Source organism: Callorhinus ursinus, unplaced genomic scaffold (genome assembly GCF_003265705.2).
Source record: "Callorhinus ursinus isolate GAN/ISIS: 27379988/994484 unplaced genomic scaffold, GSC_fseal_2.0 scaffold68, whole genome shotgun sequence".
NCBI classification, from domain to species: domain Eukaryota; kingdom Metazoa; phylum Chordata; class Mammalia; order Carnivora; family Otariidae; genus Callorhinus; species Callorhinus ursinus.
The window spans coordinates 6,503,164-6,522,526 of record NW_027397130.1 but is presented as its reverse complement, the minus strand read 5'-3'; the positions used below and the strand labels follow the sequence as shown (position 1 = coordinate 6,522,526).

The 19,363-nt window shown below is 52.0% G+C and overlaps 2 protein-coding genes across 10 annotated transcripts in view; one reads left to right on the top strand and one right to left on the bottom strand.

Moving 5' to 3' along the window:
* The window catches only part of CD300LF (CD300 molecule like family member f), a 28,793-nt gene extending 18,459 nt beyond the window's left edge, over positions 1 to 10,334 (bottom strand). The window contains exons 1-2 of one of the 6 annotated variants that reach the window (XM_073886010.1): positions 10,255 to 10,334; positions 7,160 to 7,242 (exon numbers count right to left, since the gene is read on the bottom strand). In XM_073886010.1, coding sequence (XP_073742111.1) covers positions 7,160 to 7,214 — 55 coding nt within the window. In that variant the 5' untranslated portion in view covers positions 7,215 to 7,242; positions 10,255 to 10,334. Of the gene's footprint in view, positions 1 to 7,159; positions 7,243 to 8,330; positions 8,622 to 10,254 lie in introns of those variants that run through there. The other 5 variants (XM_073886011.1, XM_025859908.2, XM_073886013.1 and 2 more) reach the window with 5 other exon arrangements.
* Positions 10,231 to 18,913, top strand: RAB37 (RAB37, member RAS oncogene family). Of its 4 annotated transcripts, XM_025859914.2 has the most exons (10): positions 10,233 to 10,363; positions 13,069 to 13,179; positions 14,296 to 14,337; positions 14,844 to 14,910; positions 14,996 to 15,048; positions 16,058 to 16,123; positions 16,912 to 16,968; positions 17,046 to 17,122; positions 17,361 to 17,595; positions 17,706 to 18,913. In XM_025859914.2, exons 1-10 carry the CDS (start codon positions 10,271 to 10,273, stop codon positions 17,961 to 17,963), a joined length of 1,059 nt encoding a protein of 352 aa, XP_025715699.1. In that variant the 5' UTR covers positions 10,233 to 10,270; the 3' UTR covers positions 17,964 to 18,913. The 4 variants fall into 4 exon arrangements, with proteins under 4 accessions (XP_073742115.1, XP_073742116.1, XP_025715699.1 ...); XM_073886014.1 differs by lacking the exon at positions 13,069 to 13,179 and having other exon boundaries at positions 10,231 to 10,363; XM_025859915.2 differs by lacking the exon at positions 17,706 to 18,913 and having other exon boundaries at positions 17,312 to 17,669.
* The last annotated feature ends 450 nt before the right edge of the window (positions 18,914 to 19,363 follow it).

Genomic DNA, 19,363 nt, shown 5'->3' with positions numbered 1-19,363 from the left:
TGGATAAAGAAGATGTGGTATATATACACAATGGAATATTATGCAGCTATCAAAAGGAATGAGATCTTGCCATGTGCAACGATGTGGATGGAACTGGAGGGTGTTCTGCTGAGTGAAATAAGTCAATCAGAGAAAGACATGTATCATATGACCTCACTGATATGAGGAATTCTTAATCTCAGGAAACAAACTGAGGGTTGCTGGAGTGGTGGGGGGTGGGAGGGATGGGGTGGCTGGGTGATAGACATTGGGGAGGGTACGTGCTATGGTGAGCACTGTGAATTGTGCAAGACTGTTGAATCACAGATCTGTACCTCTGAAACAAATAATGCAATATACGTTAAGAAAAATAAAAGAAGAAGAAGAAGATAGCAGGAGGAGAAGAACGAAGGGGGGTAAATCGGAGGGGGACATGAACCATGAGAGACGATGGACTCTGAAAAACAAACTGAGGGTTCTAGAGGGGAGGGGGGTGGGGGGATGGGTTAGCCTCGTGATGGGTATTAAAGAGGGTACGTACTGCATGGAGCACTGGGTGTTATGCACAAACAATGAATCATGGAACACTACATCAAAAACTAATGATGTAATGTATGGTGATTAACATAACAATAAAAAATTTTTTTAAAAAGTGTATGCATAATCAGCATATACACCCAAGTGAAGTCAACATAAGTCAGCACACAAGCATACCTCTCTGCCCCTTCTTCTTTTACTCCATAATATCATTTTCCCCAAAGAGCACATACAGATCTACCTCATTCTTTTTTTTTTTTTTAAGTCATCTCTACACCCAATGTGGGGCTTGAACTCATAACCCCAAGATCAAGAGTCACATGCTCCTCTGACTGAGCCAGCCAGGCGCCCCTACCTCATTCTTTTATGGGTTCCACAGTATTTCATCACATGGATATTCTACAGTTTACTTAAGCAGGCCCAATTGCTGAATTATTTGCTCTTACACCTCCTACCATGAACATCCTTATATGCACATCTTGGTGAAATTTTACAAGTAAAACCATAGAACTGTTGAGTCAAAGGAATTTGCATTTGTGACTTTGATAGATATTGTCAGTTGTTCTTCAAAATTCCCCAGTGGGGCACCTGGGTGGCTCGGTCGGTTAAATGTCTGCCTTCAATTCAGGTCATGATCTCAGGGTCCTGGGATCAAGCCCCAGGGTGGGCTCCCTGCTCAGCGGGGAGCCTGCTTGTCTTTCTTCCTCTTCCTCTGCCCCTAACCCTGCTTGTGCTCACTCTTTCTCTCTTGCTCTCTTTCTCTATCTCTCAAATAAATAAAATCTTAAAAACAAAACAAAACAAAAAAATGCCCCAATGTATGCTCCAACCAATGATGCATGTATGAGCTCCTGTTTCCCCAAATCTCAACCAACATTGACCATTATCATACTTTTATCAAAGCATTACGTGTTATACTGTGTCAGAGAAACAGTGCCAGTATGAAATATATTGAGAGAGATTTCCTTCAAGGATTTGGCTCTAGGGGGCTGACAAGTCCAAAATCTGTAGGGCAGACTGGCAGGCTGGAAATTCTCAGGCAGAGGCTGATGCTGCAATCTTAAACAGAATTCCTTCTTCCTCAGGGAAACCTCAGTTTTGCTCTAACTTCCTTAAATTAATTGGATGAGGCCCACCCAGATTATTGAAGACTTACAAGTCAACTGATTGTAAATCTATAATAATATATATAATATATATATCCATAATATACCTTCACAGCAGCAGATAGATTAATGTTTAATTAAGTAATTAGGTGCTATCTCCTAGCCAAGTTGACACATAGAACTAACCATATTAATCACCTGTTCGTATTCTTTGTTCACTTCCTATTGAGATATTCTTTTGAGAGCTCTTTATATTACTATATATATTAACCATTTGTCTGTCTTGCAAATATTTCCTCTCTATCATTTCTCATTTGATCTCTGTATGTTCTGTCAACCAGAACATTTTTATTTCTGTGCAGTCAGATCTAGCCATCCGAATTTCTGTCTTGTTAAGAAAGTCACTCAGAACCACTTTCAGAGCCATAGCAACCACCTCGTTCACCTAGGCTTTCTAAATGTTCCCCCTAAACTATAAAGTCACAGGAAAGCAGGGTGCTGAGGCAATATTAGCCCAGCTTCCATTGAGAGGTGTTCACTGAAGAACAATTTAATGTCAGGCCCTGGCTTTTAGCAAGGGTCAATAGAAAAACTAGAGGTTATAAAGAACTTATCAGACTCAACACCCAAAAAAAAAACAAAAACCAAAACAAATAATCCAATTAAGAAATGAGAAGACATGAACAGACGTTTTTCCAAAGAAGACATCCAGGTGGCTAACAGACACACGAAAAGATGCTCAACATCACTCATCATCAGGGAAATACAAATCAAAACTACAATGAGATATTACCTCACACCTGTCAGAATGGCTAAAATTAACAACTTAGGAAATAACAGATGTTGGCAAGGATATGGAGAACGGAGGGTGCCTGGGTGGTTCAGTCGTTAAGCGTCTGCTTCGGCTCAGGTCATGATCCCGGGGTCCTGGGATCGAGCCCCACATCAGGCTCTCTGCTTGGCAGGAAGCCTGCTTCTCCCTCTCCCACTCCCCCTGCTTGTGTTCCCTCTCTCGCTGTGTCTCTCTCTGTCAAATAAATAAAATCTTAAAAAAAAAAAAAGAAAGGATATGGAGAAAGGGGAACCCTCTTACACTTTTGGTGGGAAGGCAAGCTGGGGTAGCCACTCTGGAGAACAGTATGGAGGTTCCTCAAAAAGTTAAAAATAGGGCTACCATAGACCCAGCAATTTCACTACTAGGTATTTACCCAAAGGATATAAAAATACAGATTTGAAGAGGTACACGCACCCCAGTGTTTATAACAGCATTATCAACAATAGCCAAACTATGGAGAAAGCCCAAATGTCCATTGACTGATGAATGGATAAAGAAGATATGGTGTGTAGGGCACCTGGGTGGCTCAGATGGTTAAGTGTCTGCCTTCGGCTCAGTTCATGATCCCAGGGTCCTGGGATCGAGGCCTGCGTCCGGCTCACTGCTCGGCGGGGGGCCTGCTTCTCCCCCTCCCTCTGCTTCTCCCCCTGCTCATGCTCTCTCTCTCTCTCTCTCTCTCTCTCTCTCTGTGTAACTCTGTGTCTTGAATGAATAAATAAAACAAAAAAATACATTTAAAAGAAGAAGATATGGTACACACACACACACACACACACACACACACACACACACACAATGGAATATTACTCAGCCATCAAAAAAGAATGAAATCTTGGGGTGCCTGGGTGGCTCAGTCAGTTAAAGTCTGACTCTTGGTTTCAACTCAGATCATGATCTCATGGGTCTTGAGATAGAGCTCCGGGGCGGGCTCTGTGCTCAGTAGGAAGTCGGCTTGAAGATTCTCTCCCTCTGCCCCTCCCCACACTCATGCTCACATGCTCTCTCTCTCAAATAAATAAATAATTTTTTAATAAAAGAATGAAATCTTGCCATTTGCAACAACATGGATGGAGCTAGGGTGTATTTGCGAAGTGAAATAAGTCAGTCAGAGAAAGACAAATACCATCATTTCACTCATATGTGGAATTTAAGAAACAAAACAGATGAACATATGGGAAGGAAAGAGAGAGAGAGAAGCAAACCATAAGATATTCTTAAGGACAGAGAACAAACTGAGGGTTGATGGAGGGATGTGGGTGGGGGAGGGGCTAGATGGGTGATGGGCATTAAGGAGGGCACTTGTTGTGATGAGCACTGGGTGTTGTATATAAGTGATGAATCACTAAATTCTACTCCTGAAACCAAAATCCACTATATGTTAACTAACTAGAATTTAAATAAAAATTTGAAAAGACAAAATAAAGCCCATAGGAAAAGCTTTGCATTTTCTGCAAAATGACAATTGCCCATTTTGTCATTTGAGGCCCCTTATATAAGAATCCGCATAAGGGATTCCTCTCTGCATCGCATGCCAGGAGAAAATACTCACTGACTGAATAGTCTCAGGCAATAAGTACTACATACCCCATCTGGTTTCCCATTCTGTCTTGGCTGCCAGGAAATCTAGAAGCAACTGTAATGCTCAGATACAGGAACAAGCCATCTCATTCTGGGACAGAAGATTTCCTCAGGCAGCATCTTTAACTGCCCTCTTGTACAGTTTCGTTGTAAGCCACCTCAAATTCCTTTTGGAAGTAGATGAAGCCCAAATACAAACATAAACAAAATGACTTAAGACATAACAACAAACGGGAACGCCTGGGTGGCTCAGTTGGTTAAGCGGCTGCCTTCAGCTCAGGTCATGATCCCAGGGTCCTGGGATTGAGCCCTGCATCGGGCTCAATGCTCAGCAGGAAGCCTGCTTCTCCCTCTCCCACTCCCCCCTACTTGTGTTCCCTCTCTCGCTGTCTCTGTCTCTCTGTCAAATAAATAAATAAAATCTTAAAAAAAAAAAAAAGACGTAACAACAAACTGAGGGTTGTTGGAGGGGAGGTGGGTGGGAGGAAGGGGTAACTGGGTGATGGGCATTAAAAGGACACTTGATGAAATGAGCCCTGGGTTTTATATGCAACTGATGAATCACTAAATTCTACCCCGGTAACTAATAATACACTATACGTTACCTAAATTGAATTTTTTAAAAAAATTTAAAATGTTAAAAAAAAAAAGAACAAAAACACCTGTCTGAATGGTGGCAAAGTTGGCACAAAAGTTCCTGTAGAACCATGATTAATCAACATTTTCACAAATGCTCCCTAGGAGGGAAGGTACAGTGGAAAATCTATATCTGAGGTTGACATTCAGCTTCTCCAAGCAATGAAATTTGGAGCCAACCTAGAGAAACTTTAGGAAAATCCTGGCAGCTATTGTGGAGAGAATAACTCCATTGTATATCTAAGGTAATGGATTTAGGCAGACTCATCCCTGACATTTGGGGGACCAGGGCTAGAATACAAATGGATATCCATATACAATATGTCTCAATATTTTAATGTTCTAAAGCAAGCTTAAAAAAACTATCAAATCAAGTGTGTCCTATCTTCTTACCTTGACAAACACATCTTCCTACCGACCTGGAAGCCAGGTTTGAATACAGGATTTTCAGAAATTCTGCACCAAAACGTGGCAGGAACATCCTGCCCCTGCCCCCAGGCAGGATTTGGCAGGACCTGAAATGCTGAACCCTGTCACCCTGGACCCTGTCCCCACTAAACCAGAACAGGTCCCAAAAGATGGAATTCTTTTCATATGATGAGAGAAGAAAATGAATCCCTCACCCTGAAAAGGAAAAGATAAAAGGGAAAAGAATGTCAATGTGTTATATCCTTTAGTAAATGAAGAAGGTGGACATGGAGGGACTGACCCTTCACCTTCTGAAATAGTCTCTCTAGTGAGCACTTCTTCCAGCCCGAGGAAGTTGGATTTGAGATGTAAATTATTAAAGCCACTGCACACAACGAACAAATGGAGCCCTTTAACCCAGGAGGAAATAAAAGCTGAATCGAATTTGGTTTGGGAAGTGGAGGTGGGGGACCATAGTCAGGGGGCATCCAAAGTCAATATTACAAACAATCTAATGTGCCACTGTCAGAGCCAAAGAGTGTTGAGGCCATGGGTCCAACCCCAGGAGACCCTGTCAATCCTTATGCTTTTACATTTTTGACTTTTTCATCTTTATGGCTTTGCAAGTCCAGCTAAAGTTGGCATCTCTTGAGCCTTTCCAATGACTTGGAATGCTTGTCTTTGGAAAGTAGCTATTGTCCATTTTAAAACGAAGGCATATACAACTCATTCATTCATCCATCCACCCATTCATTCATTCATTCATTGAGAGCCTGCTGAGTACCAGCCTCTAGGTGTATGTATATTTCCTCTCTATTGCTTATAATTTTCTTCCCTGACCTGACCTTCCCGACTAACTCTCCCTACTACTTCCTCCAGGTACAGAAGTAGCCATTCCCTTCTTTCCCAAACTCTCCTCTTGAAATGCTGTCCTCTCCAATGCTCCAGAGCCAAGGGCAAACACTTCCAAGGCATATATCCAGACATTCTGATTTTTTTTATTCTATAGACAATGTTTTTTTAGACTTTGTGTTACTCTCCCAAGAAACTGGTGCTAAAGGGAATTAAAAGTGCAGGGAATTTATTAAGGGAAATACCTATTAAAAAAAAAGTGGGGTAGGGGCACCCGGGTGGCTCAGTCGGTTAAGCATCTAACTTTGGCTCAGATCATGATCTCAGGGTCCTGGGATCAAGCCCCATGTGGGGCTCCCTGCTCAGCAGGGAGTCTGCTTGTCCCTCTCCCTCTGCCCCTCCCCCAATTCATTCTCTCGCTCTCGCTCTCTCTCTCAAATAAATAAATAAAATCTTAAAAAAAAAAAGTGGGGTGGACACTGGGAGAGGCAGAGAGAGCCCACAGACCATGATGCAGGTCTGACCCCAAGTGAAGTAGACCACCGTGCAATCTCTGGAAGGATCTGTAAAACCGTCCTCAAGCCAAATTCAGCCATTAGGGGAATCCTGTGTCTCCCAGAAACAAGCCTGCCTCAGTGTCCCTGCCACACTCTGCCTTTGGCTGGGAACAACCCGTGATAAGAATGACCTCGGTGCAAACACACCTCTGGGGCATTCAGAGGGCACAGTGGCGCCTCAGTCAGTTACACCCCCATGGTTGGAAGTCTGAGAAGCAAGCTCTCATGGTCACCTCAGATGTTCATTAACATGGGGCAAAACAAGTTTCCTTCTATTCTTTCATGCCTCTTCAGTGACTTCGATTAGGAAATCAAGAGTTTTGGTGTGTGTGTGTGTGTGTGTGTGTGTGTGTGTGTGTGTTTAGAAGGAGCCCACTCCCACAGCCACAATGGCATCTCCAAAGCCCAGTTCACACTGCAGACCCTCACCCCTCTCTTGCTCCCTTTCAGACCATCCTGGTGGGTGACAGTGGCGTGGGGAAGACATCTCTGCTGGTTCAGTTCGACCAGGGCAAGTTCATCCCGGGCTCCTTCTCGGCCACCGTGGGCATCGGATTCACAGTAAGCGCTCCCAGACTCTGGGGCCCTGGTGTGTCTCTGTCAGGGTCCCAGCAGGAAACAGGTGGACACTCACATTGGATCATTCAAGGTTTAATACAAAGACTACTTACCAAGGTGGAGGCAGGGTGTTGGGGAGCCAGGGGGTATGGTGCAGTGCCCATGCATAGCGCAGGGCCTCCATTCCAGCCCTAACCTAAAAAAAAAAAAAAAAGAGGGATCTACTGTCAGAACCTGGGGGGGGAAACCGGCTGGGGGGGGGGGGGGGGCTGGCTGGCAGGAGCTGTGACCCTCAGTGGAGAAACCGAGCAACTCATAGTCACCCTCCTGGGAGCTAGCCAGGGCAACAAGGCAGCTCCCTCCTATCGTTCCCTCCTCCTGCTCCCCCATCTCTTCCTGGGGCTCCCCATTGGCTGAACACAACTGGAAACCAGAAAGAATATCTTGATACAGATTGCTCAGGTCCACCTTCCCGGGCAAGAAGAATGTGGAGAAGCAAAGGGAGGGCTTCAGATGTTAAGTACAGTCCAAATTTAACACTGTTGTGTGGGTCCTAGGGAGTTGGCAGGCCAACAATTAAAGTTTTGTTCTTAACTCTCTCCCTCTCCCTGGATCTCCACAGGATCAAGACGGAGCAGAGCACAGGGCCTGTGGGACCACACTCAGGGCTGGGAGGCAGGAATGTAACACTGGGGGAAGAGGCAAGGGGAACCCCCAGAAACTGGACTTTCCTGTGGGGTCACAGCAAGGAAGGCAAGGACTCGTGATGGCCAGGGATTCAAAGTAAAACAGAAGTGAAAGCCTGGCCAGCATGTGCGCCAGGGCCTAATCCAACCTGAGACACCAGCACCCAGGGTTCTCCCATGACCAGCCTCCAGAGTGCTGGGAAGGACAGGGCTGAGTCCCAGGAGAGCAAGGCTGTCCAGACAATTCCTGAGGCCTTGGACCAGGCTGCCATGCCAGGCATCCCCCGCCATGGGCCCATTCCCCGTCTGCCCCTCAGCACAGAAGCTCACAGGGGGCCCTCACAGCCACCAGCCTTCTCCCTTCACTCCACGTCCATTCCTCCACCTGTCAGACTCAGAGGGCAGACAGTGGGGTGGATGTGGGTGGGGACACTCTGATTCACACTCCACAGATGCATCGGGGTGGGACCTCCAAATTTTGCCGCTAGCCTGGTAAGAAAAGTGTGGCATCTGGCCTCTAAGAAGGAAGAAAGTATGTGGTCAAACTGAGAGCCTGAAGCAGGCTGACACAGGACAGTCCTGGCTCTCCCAAACCTACCACAGGACAAAGGAAGGTCTTGGTTGAGCCAACAACGCAAACCAGGGCTGGAAGTCAGAAGCCCACATTTCCCTCCGCAGGCTCTAGGAGGGGCTCCTTGCTTGCCTCTTCCGGCTTCTGGTGGCTCCCAGCAATCCTTGGCATTTCTTGGCTTGTAGATGCGGCACCCCAATCTCTCTCTCTGTCTTCACAGGGCCTCTTCTCCCTGTGTGTCCGTTCATCTTCTTCCAAGGACACCAGTCACATTGGATTAAGGGCCCACCCTACTCCTGTTTGACTTCATCTTAACTACTCACATCGGCAACAACCCCACTTCCAAATAAGTTCCCATTCTGAGGGAGTAGGGGCTAGGATATCCACAGATGGTTTGAGGGATGTAATGCAACCCATAACAGCGTGGTTTGCGGTGGATGGGGAGCAAGGGCCATTCCTCCTCCTCTCTCTCACTTCTCGATGGCCATTACTCTCTTGCTCTGAAAACCGTTGCCTCTGCAGGGTTCCAGTGTGAGCACTCAAGAGCTCAGAGTGGGCTGGGGTGTTATTTGCAGCAGGTGACTCTGGCATCCAAAGCGCTGACCATACCACACATCTGCAGAGTACCGTACAGCTTCTCGGCTCCCACAGATGGCTCTCTGAGGCCCACCTACGTATAGATGAGGTGATGGCATGCCCAGCGCCAGAAAATAGCTCCGGCTGATGCCAAACATCACAGGGCTAAGAGGCAGGTGTACACACAGTCCCGACCAGGCCTATAGTCTTCCATAAGCCACATCTGACCCTTACCCCCAACACCTAAGTCAAGAGGTGCAGATGCCTCTCTCCCCCTAGACATCCTTCAGTCAGTCCCTGTATAATGCATCTGCCCTGTTCAGAGGTAAGCTGTGTGTGCTTGTATACAAGGCTGGGACAGGAGCAACTAAATGGCTGGCCAGGGCCACAGAGTCCCTGAAGCCTACTAGGGGCAACCCCGGACACACTCCCACTCTCTGTCACCAGGAGCTACAGGATTCCTGGGATATCCTGGACAATCTGCTCAAAATGATCCACGACCTCATGAATGCATTTAATACCAAACATTTAAGGCCTGCTCCATGCCAAGGGACGGGTGCCAGGCATGAATAAGGCCAGCCCTGCCTTCAGGAGCGCCTAGATTGGGAGGTGTGTGGGGGGAAGGCTTTCCCCGGATGGGTCATTCTGGGCGCAGCCCAACAGGTCAGGGAGAAATGAAAGGTTATCTACACTATAAAAGGTCAAAGTCCTAGCACCCACCAGGGGCCATGAAAAACCACCGCGTAAATGTGCTGCGAGGTGAATTTCGGTAGGTAAATAAAATTATATTCAGAAGAGCTCGCGCTGGGGTGCATTAGCAAAAGCAAAACTGCCTGAGCGCCTTCCTCACAATGCACGCCTCCTCGCAAAACCAGCGCCCCGCTGCCCAGAGGCGTCCCCAGCTCACAACCGGGACCCAGGGACACCTGTCGGCCGCCAGCGGGCCGGGGCTCGGGCGCCGCCTGCAGGCCGCGCTGCGCAGCGGCAGCGAGAACCGGGGCGCCGAACCGCGGGGTCCCAGCGATGCCAGACCTTGCGAGGCAGGCCAGATTTCCAGGGACCGTTCCCCGGGGAACCTAATCCGAGCCGCTGGCGACCTTGGGGGACCGGTCCTGGGGCTGGATTTGGCCCGTGTCCTCAGAGCGCGAAGCCGGGCCAGTTTGCTCGGGGGCCCGCCTGCCCCTCAGGCGCTGATCCTGCGGTCGTGCGCGCCCTCGCGAGACAGCCCGCTGGGGCAGGTGTCGTCGGGGTGGCCGGACGGAGGGAGGAGCCTGTCGGGGTCCGGGCCGGGGCGGTGGAGGGTGGGAGGATGGGGTGGAGCCTAAAGCGGGGCGGTCCCTGCGCTGTCCCTCGCCCGCCACCAGCCCTAGCTCACCTCTGGTCCAGGGGACATGACGGGCATGTCTGGCGCCGCTGCCACCCGGGATGGAGAGGCTCCCGAGCACTCCCCGCCTTGCAGTCCGAGCTACGATGTCACGGGCAAGGTGGGTGGGCACTGCGCCCAGCGCTTAGAACTCCCCAGCCGGCTCTGAGTGCACCCCTTCCCCGCGCCCTTTGCCCTGAGACCCCGGTCCAAGCCCCTTTCTGGCTTCGTCTGCGTTGGACTCAGCCCTTCCGCCAGGGAGCCGAGTCTCCCAGAGCAGGGAGGAAGGGTGGAGACAGCCCCTGGCGCTATGCCATCGTCTAGGGCTCTGGGCTGGCTCAGCAAGGGTGGAAAGAGGAGGGTCGGAAGGACTGAATGACTCCCCACACAGGGGACCCCAACCCAGTTTTCTTTTGCTGCACCCTGGCCGCTATGATCTCCCGGAAACCCCGTGCTTCTCAGTACGGGTTAAGCGCACAAACCTCCTCGGCACAGGCACCCCCCAAACGCTAGGATAAAGGGATGCCTGGAGACGCGGAGAGGACGCCCCCTGGCGGCGGAGCAGTTGCGGTTAATGCCCTTTCCCCAGTTAAGCTCTCAGCGGAGACTGAATAACGAACGGCGTTTGGAGGCCTTAGGCCTGAAGCTCTGTGGGACCCCGGGTGCCCCCGAGCCCTACCCCTTCCCTTTCTGCTCCCGAGTCATTGCTTCCCGCCTTCTTCCAGGAGGATGTTGCTAACCAAAATGCAGGCCCACCTGAGAATTTTTAGAAACTAAGAAAGATTCTGTTGGTTAGTCACAAGTCCCCCATGGGTTAGCTTAAGCCAGCTCTCTGGGGCCAGATCCCCCTGCAGGGCCACCCTGTACAGAAGCAGGTGAGGGAGGCAATGGACACTGGTCTGTCTGCCCTCCCTCTGGGCCCGGGGAGGAGGCAGGGACCGGGAACCCTGAACAAGGTGCTGAGGGAGCACATAGCTTCCACTCTTCCTCTGTAAGGTTGGGGATGAGTGAGGGGTTGCCCTGTCTCATGCTGTGTGGCCTTGGAGGAGACCTGACTCTTCCTGTGCCTTGGTGTCCTCCCCCACCCCCACGGCTCACTCTCACTAGGAGCTGGGGCCTCCACCCCCATTGTTTCAGGGGAAGCCACTCTGCAAGTCACCCACCCAGAGCCGTTAAGATAGGCGTCCTGTGTGGGCTGGTGGTAGGAAATGGGCCCCTGTGCCTTCAGGGGAGGGGGAGCTGCTAAGGGCCAGGCCCCAGGCTGGTGAGGACCGTCTGACCTCCTGGCCTGACAAGCCAGCTGGGCTGTTTGCCTAGGAGGTGGCAAGGCTGGGCTGGAATCGCCTGGCTGGGTGGGTGGTGAACATCTTTTGTTCAAGGCAGCTGTGATCTGAAAAGGATGCAGGAGCTCAACCTCCCTCCTTCCCCCTCAGGGGCTAGGACCCAGGAGCCAAGGAGCAGTGCTGGCTCCAGAGGGCTCCCCAGCCTCCAGCTCTCCATCTCCTCTGGGTCAAGAAGCATCTGTGGAGAGTGGTCCATGGCCTCCAGCAGCCTGCGTCCCCTGGGCTTGCCCCAGGAGACTGAGTCCAGGCCAGTCTGGGAGGAGCCTGGCAGGAGCTCCTTGGGCCAAATTAGAGGGAATGGGGGCCACAGGCAGGCAGCACCCAGCCCCAGGCCACTCTTCCCTGAGTCTCAGGTAGTTCACATCAGCATTATTGGTCCAAGTCATTAACAGACTCCAAAGAGGCCTCAACAAAATTACCCTTCCTCCCTTCTAGCTGCTGTGGAAACCATGCCACAGAAGGGTTAAGGAATCTTCCGAACATCCCCCAGTAGCCATTTCAAGCCAGGACTCCAGCCTTCATATGCCTTTTGCTCAGTCCCCTTACCTTTTCGCCAAAGTTAGCTAATCCTAGTACCCCATGCCCACAGCAGGAATGCCTTTGGGCTCCATTGTCAAGGTCAGAGCCTCAAAAATAACTCAAACCTAGTCCCTGCTCAACCCATTAAGTATCTAACCAGCCAACTGGGAAAATTCCAGCATTAGGTCCAGACTTCTGTTCTCCAAGCTTGAGGAATGACTGGACAGAAGGCTCCCCTCCTCCGGCTCCACTTGTCTTGTCCCTGAAAGCAGATAGATGAGCTGAGACTGACCAGACAATAAAGGGGAGGGACACACCCCTCCCCACCCCACCCCCTACAGTGACCCCGGGATGCTAATTTGCAGCCATCTGTCCCACTTGGGAAGTTTCTGCAGAAAGAACTTCAGACTCATCTCCCCATTTCAGCATAAATTTCAACCCTCCCTAGTTCATGCAACCCTTTTATAAACATAAAATGTCATTAGAAACTTCCAGATAAAGCTTGTGACCAAAAAAAGAAAAGAAAACAACAGCAGCGGTAATTTTAGAATATGCCTTTGCACACAACAGGGCCCGGCCCTATCAGATCCGATAGCCTCCCTTGGGTGATAATCCCTGTCCACGGTATTAACATTTCCCTTCTGGAAGTGGTGGTTCTTTGGGGCCACCAAGCACATTTGCTGACCTATGAGTGCTGAGGTCTCAACTCAGGCTTCCAGGAAACTGGGTGAGGACAGGAGAGTCAGAAGGAGGGCCTGAGAAATGAGCTGAGCCAAGGAGTAGAGAGGAGAGGCAGGGTGAAGGCAGCGGCGGGCTTTCCAGAAGCAGGTGGCCCTCAGTGCCAACAGCATCCTTCCCTGGCCCTCTGCCCCTCCGCCCCTCTTTCCAGGGTCTCTCACCCTGGAAGCCCGGAAATTTGCCCCAACTCCCCATTAACTGCCTCTGCCCGCCCCCCATCTCCTAGGTGATGCTTCTGGGAGACTCAGGCGTTGGCAAAACCTGTTTCCTGATCCAATTCAAAGACGGGGCCTTCCTGTCCGGGACCTTCATAGCCACGGTCGGCATAGACTTCAGGGTGAGGTGGCTGCCAGCTCCTCCTCCCAGCTGCAAGCCAGGGGGGCCAGGGCTCAGGCACAGCGTGCTGTCCTCTCCTTGCGGGCCCTGGCTCCTCAGAGCTGCTGTGGCTCACTGCCCAGAGGGCACCAGCGGTGCTCCCCCTTGGGACCACAGAGGGGGCCAGGTTCAAGGAACCTGGGCATGGTCGGGGGCTCTCTGCCCACCTACAGGATATGAGCAATGAGACACTGAGTCTTAAAAATTCTGCCCTAGAGCAAGGCGGACACATCCCACGGTATGAGCTGAGTTTCCTGGCCTTCAGCCCCCTTGCTCATTGCCCTCTGAGCTGGGCCCCTCTGGCAAGGCCCCAGAGGTCAACAGGTCTTTCTGGAGTTCCTGGAAACACAGCACTGCACTGGGTTGAAGAGCCAGGCTCACCAGGCTCCCTCCCTGTCGTCTTGAGGAACCCATCTTTACAAATCTGTGTCAGGGGTGTAGCACTCTGCCACTCTCCACCCAAAGGGTCCAGGAGAGTAAGGTCTAACCCCAGGTGGGGGGTGGGGGAAGGGAGGCAATGCCGAGGCCAGGTGCCTCCCTCCCCAATGGGAAGGAACTGAAGCTTCACTTAGGAGAACTAGTGAACAGCTAGAGGGAAAGACCATCCTGCAGGTCCAGCCTTAGCCGTGCCCAGGATGCTGGGGGGCATCTTCTCTCTAAGGACTCGGTTCTACAGGATGGGGCTGAGCTCCCGGAGGGATGGATGGAAGTGAGAAAGAGGCAGGGCCCCCAGTGCCCAGCCCTGTGCCACCTGCTGAGGTCTGGGGAGAGCCAGGCAGGTGCTCGGGCTCTTCTGCCCCCGCATGTTATAAGAAGAGCAGACAAGTCCCCAGAAGAACTCTGCAATGGGGGGGGGGGGGGGGGGGGGGGGGGGGGGGGGGGGGGCGGCGGTCTCTGGAGACAGGATCCTGCTGACCTGAGGGGGGTGATCTGACTGGAGTTGTCTCTGGGGCTCACTGTACCCCTTTTAACCCTGGGAAGCAACCAGAACAGAATGTCTGCTGCTCTGTAGAATGTCCAGGATCCAAGCCTCCCCTGCCTTCCAAATCCACCCTCCTTCTGCCCTTTTCTCTTTCAGAACAAGGTGGTGACCGTGGATGGTGTGAGGGTGAAGCTGCAGGTGAGACCAGAACTGCAGGGGAGGGGGAGGACGGAGGTGCCCGCCCCTGCTCTGCACCCAAACCGCAGGAGGCCTGCAGCCCTGCCCTCCGCCTGGGGCAATTTCCTGTGGGGCCCAGAGGAAACGGTTTTTGTGCTTTTGTTTGTTCGAGGTCTCTAGAAAAAGCAGTTCCCAGGCACCCTCTCTGCTATCAAAGGCAGCTCAGCGTGCCTTCAGACAAGCTTAGGCTTGCTCCAGCTCCTCTCCAGTTTCCCAGGCCTCATCTGCTCTGGGAGACTGGGCACCCCCAACCTCCGGACTAGGGAAGAGGCTGCCGCCTGAATGAGCTTGTGAACTCAATAACAGCACCGTGCAGGACACCATCACATGTTCAGGAGGCCCTGAGCACCTGCAGCAGGAAGTGTCCCACCTTCCCACACAGCTCTCATACACCAGCGTGGGTTCCCTCTGCCCAGCACGGTCCCGGCACACTGCCTCCTTCTGACCATCTGTCCGTCCCTTCCTAGATCTGGGATACAGCCGGGCAGGAGCGATTCCGCAGCGTCACCCATGCTTATTACCGAGATGCCCAGGGTAAGCCCTTCCCCAGCCCACCTGGCATACCCATCCTTCTGCCCCACATCCCCTGTGTGATCTCTCTCTCCCCCCGTCCCTGCAGCCTTGCTCCTGCTCTACGACATCACCAACAAGTCTTCTTTCGACAACATCCGGGTAGGTCCCCTTCCCTCGCCACCCATAAGCAGCCAAGGCGGGGCCTCCGCAAGCTAGGACTGCTTCCTGCTTGATGGGAAGGGGGAGGAGCATGGAACACTGCCCCCTTTTCAAAAACACCTGCTCTGTGACTCAGAAGGAATAAGCTGCCGCTGGGCATCTGGTTGGCATGTGGGCATGAAGGCCAGGCAGGCCGCTGGGTGCCCGTGCTACCTGCTTAGCCCTGGCTGTGATTCCTGAGGGCAGCTCATGACAGTGTCTGCAAAGTACCCAGCTCCGCCCTGGGCAATTACCCACCCACAGAGACCAAGGGGAAAACCCAAGCAGGAGAGGCTCTTCAGCCAGCCGCCCAGGTGGCAAAGAAAGTGGTTTGGGCAGTGAGCAGTTCTGTCCTCACCAAACTATTACAGAGTAGGGATAAAAATTCAACAAGTACAAGCACTGAGTGTGTACAGAACCATAACAGTTTCACATCTCCCCGACCTCAAGGGATTGGCAAGCAAATTGCAGGGGTGGAGGGGCAGACGGGGACCAAAACATATAGATATAAAGCAGCTTATAAAGAGGATGGAAATCCACTTATATTGCCACCTCCAGCTCCGTGTTCCTGGTAGACATCACCAATCAATCACAATATTTTTTATCACTGAGCCCTTATGTGTCCTTGGAATCCTCAACGAGGCACTCCAGGAAATCGCTGGTGACTACCAACTGATTTAGGAGATAAATCTCCTCCATCTCCAGTTTCCATAGAACAGGGAGTTGCAGTGCTTGGGGTTGGGGGGAGTTTGCGGTGCTTGGGGTTGGGTAGGAAGGTTAGTAAGGAAGGCTGATCAAGACCAGAGAGGCCAGAACAAAGAGGCAGATAAGAGAATGCGGGGGGGGGGGGGGGGGGGGACAGTGAGTGGCCCAGGAAAACCAAACAGGACAGAAGAAGGATGGGGGAGAGAGGGAGGAGAGAAGGGCTGGTTCTCAGGCACGTCCTGGCTCAGCTCACCCTCTCCCACAGGCCTGGCTCACTGAGATTCATGAGTATGCCCAGAGGGATGTAGTGATCATGCTGCTGGGCAACAAGGTGAGTGAGCCTGTCCCGGTGCCTCCCCTCTTACTAGCTCCACGCAAGCCCCACCGTTGCCCAAGAGGGTAAGCTGCATGTCCTTCCAGCAAAGGATTCTTTTATTTTCTATTTTTTTTAAGATTTTATTTGAGAGAGAGAGAGAATGAGAAAGAGAGAGAGCACAGGAGAAGGGGGGGGGCGGTCAGAGGGAGAAGCAGACTCCCTGCTAAGCAGGGAGCCGGATGAGGGACTCGATCCAGGGACTCCAGGATCATGACCTGAGCCAAAAGCAGTCGCTTAACCAACTGAACCACCCAGGCGCCCCCAGCAAAGGATTCTTTCCAGACTCCAGTTCAAGGGTCAGACCTATTTGGCAGCTTCAGCCCATCTCATCTGCCCTCGTAAAGTTTTGGAAATGGCCCCCTCCAGGGAAAGCCCACGCTGCCATCTGAGAGATCCAGGAATGCCCAACTGCTCAGCCCCCGTTAGATCATAGTAAAGTAGGGTCACAGATGATGAGCTAATACCAGCAAGGGTTAGTCCCAACTACTGTCACCTCTCTGAGGCTGGTCACCACACCCCTGCAAAGGAGAGTTTCCCATCTCCCCAAGTGGCAGTGAGATCCCCTGGCTGGGAGCTGGGTAACTCAGCCTGAACTAGGCGGAAATCCTGGCTCGAAGCCAATCATACCACCCGCAGTCCCACAGGCCACCAGCAGAGGGCAGGCAGTAGCTGCTCCTGCGGCTAAAGAGGGGCCCCTGGGGTGGAGGTTTCCTTCCCCAGAGTGACCCACCTGGGCTTGACAGGCGGATGTGAGCAGCGAAAGGGTGATCCGTTCGGAGGATGGAGAGATACTGGCCAGGGTAAGTGACTGCCCGTGGGCAGGACAAGGCGTGGGGACAGCCGGAGGCTGGCCCTGAGGACATTCTCTTCCTGGCAGGAGTACGGAGTTCCCTTCATGGAGACCAGCGCCAAGACGGGCATGAATGTGGAGTTAGCCTTTCTGGCCATTGCCAAGTAAGAGCCGAGCAAGGAAGGGAACCGTGCAGGGCGGGGTGGCACCATCTGGGAATCCAGTAGGGCCTGGCCCCTGGCCCAGCCCCTGCCCCAATGCATTGTGCATTCTAGGTCCAGGAGCCCCAGGCCATGGGAGTGGGGAGGGTGCAGTTCCTCACTCCCTGCCCAGCCCACTTCTTCCTCTTCAAGGGAGCTGAAGTCCAGAGCCTTGTGGCAGCCCGATGGGCCTCATTTCCAGATCCGAGACTTTGTGGAGTCCCAGAAGAAACAGCCCAGCTGCTGCTCCTTCTTATGAAGCCCAAGGTGCTGAAAGGAGGCTCCAGAGGCCACTGCGGATGCAGCCTTCTCCCCCAGATCTGGTTTATTCTGAGCGGATGGAAGTTGGGGGACCCAGGGCAGAGCCCCTTCCCAAGAGAGAGCTGTACTCCCACCCTTCCCCTCGTTCTTGTAGCTTCCCTGCATCCTGGGGGAGGGTAAAGTATTTATTTCATTTTAATGATACATAATGTAATACAAAAAAGGACGGGTGGGGACCAGAAAACCAAAAGAGGGACCTGGCTGTGTTTCTGCCTTCCGGTACCAGGACTTGCGGAGCCAAGGCTCCCTCCTCGCCTTGACAAGTGTGGTATTCTCCAGCTCAGCACCAGAGGGCAGTGATGCACTTCTGCAGTGGGAGGGCAGGAGGCGACCCCCCCAAGCCACCCTCACCTCAGCTGGAGAGGGGAAGCAGACCCCAGCTTTACTTCCTCCAGCTCCCAGGGAACAGACGTCCCCAGTAAGATGGGCCCTTGTGCTGCGAGCCAGACCAAGGCTCAGGGAAGTGACCAAGCTCTATGGGTAGGGGAGAGAGGAGTAGCACAGACTAGGTCTATGTTTGGCGGCCTCTGGCCTTACTAGCCCCCCTGTGGGAGGTGTACCCCTTTTTCTCCAGCCTGCAGACTGAAAACATTTGGCTCCTGTTCTCTGGACCTCAGGTCCCAGGGGAACCCTCCCCCCCCTCCCCCACCCCCAAATCCCTGGTCTTCTCTACCTTTTTGCTTGTGCCCCTAGACAACGTCATGGCCAAGGAAAGGTTTTTTCTTCTGTCCCAACACTTTGGCAGATATGCAGCCCCACAGGCTACTTCAAGCAGCTACAGTGCTTCTGCTGAGTTAAGAATCAGATAAGGAGGAACCTTCGACTCCTGGAGCAGGTGGGAGGCAGAACTAAGCAAACCTCACCCCACACATATTCCCCCAAACCCAAGCACTGCCTCTTCCTGACCACCCATGCCTTTTCCCTTTAGACAGACACCACCCCGGCCAAAACTGCTCTATGTCCCCTCCCACTGAGCCAGGTTAGAGAGTGAGAGGTCACCCATTTCTGGGTAAACCAACACAGTGTGTGTAAAACAAAGTCATGAGGGTAAGACTGGGGTAAGGAGAAAGGCAGCAAGGAGTTTATGTGAGGCCAAGGTCACCTGTCTCACAAAACCCTGACTCTGGAAATTGGAGGTGAACAGGAGACGTGTGTGTCATGACCTAGAGGAGAGTAAGAAGTACACACAGCACATTTCTAAGGCTACTGCATTTGCTTTCAAGGCAGAAATCTTGCTCTCTGAGCAGAGTCAGCAGCTCCAACTTGGGACTGATAAGGAAGCTCTCTGAGGCTTCTCCCAGGAGGAGCAGGGAGGCCTGACCTTGCTGGGCTCTTCTGGGGCCCAAGGCAGGTCGCAGGCAATCCAGTCACATGGGCTGCTCTGGGCCTCTAGCATTTGTGTTTTCAGAATTAAACTGCAGAATTGGGAAAGTACACCCTGTCCACTGCTTCTTTGAGGTGCTCATGGAGAGGGGACAGGGGAGATCACATTGATTGTTATTGCATGTTGGGGGAACTGTCATTGACTGCCCAAATCATTTGATCTTCATCCTTCAATGCCCCCAACTGCTCACCTCACCCTTGAAAGACCCTTCCCCAACTTCCGTGATCAGCCTTTCATCTGCAAGGAGCTGAAAGGTTTGTCTTAACGTCCCATTCGGACGTTTTTTTTTCCTATTGAAAAAAGCCGGGGCTCCTTTCCCTCCGCCCTGTACTCAGAGATTGGTTACCTGACTCTGTTCTGCCTCTCTTCCCCCACTTAACTGGCCGAACGCTGACGCCAGTGCTCACACCCTTGTCCTAGGTGACCTGTCTTCAGAGGGCAGCCCTGGGAAGCCTGGGCTCCCTGCTGAGCCCTCATAATGTCCCAGCGAGGATGAGAGC

What these genes read in the sequence shown, in the direction of transcription:
- RAB37 (XM_025859914.2), top strand. Translation starts at nt 10,271, where the DNA reads ATGACGGGCATGTCTGGCGCCGCTGCCACCCGGGATGGAGAGGCTCCC. An exon ending in TTATTACCGAGATGCCCAGG is followed by an intron (nt 14,911 to 14,995) that starts GTAAGCCCTTCC and finishes CCGTCCCTGCAG; the next exon opens with CCTTGCTCCTGCTCTACGAC. An exon ending in ATGGAGAGATACTGGCCAGG is followed by an intron (nt 16,969 to 17,045) that starts GTAAGTGACTGC and finishes TCTTCCTGGCAG; the next exon opens with GAGTACGGAGTTCCCTTCAT.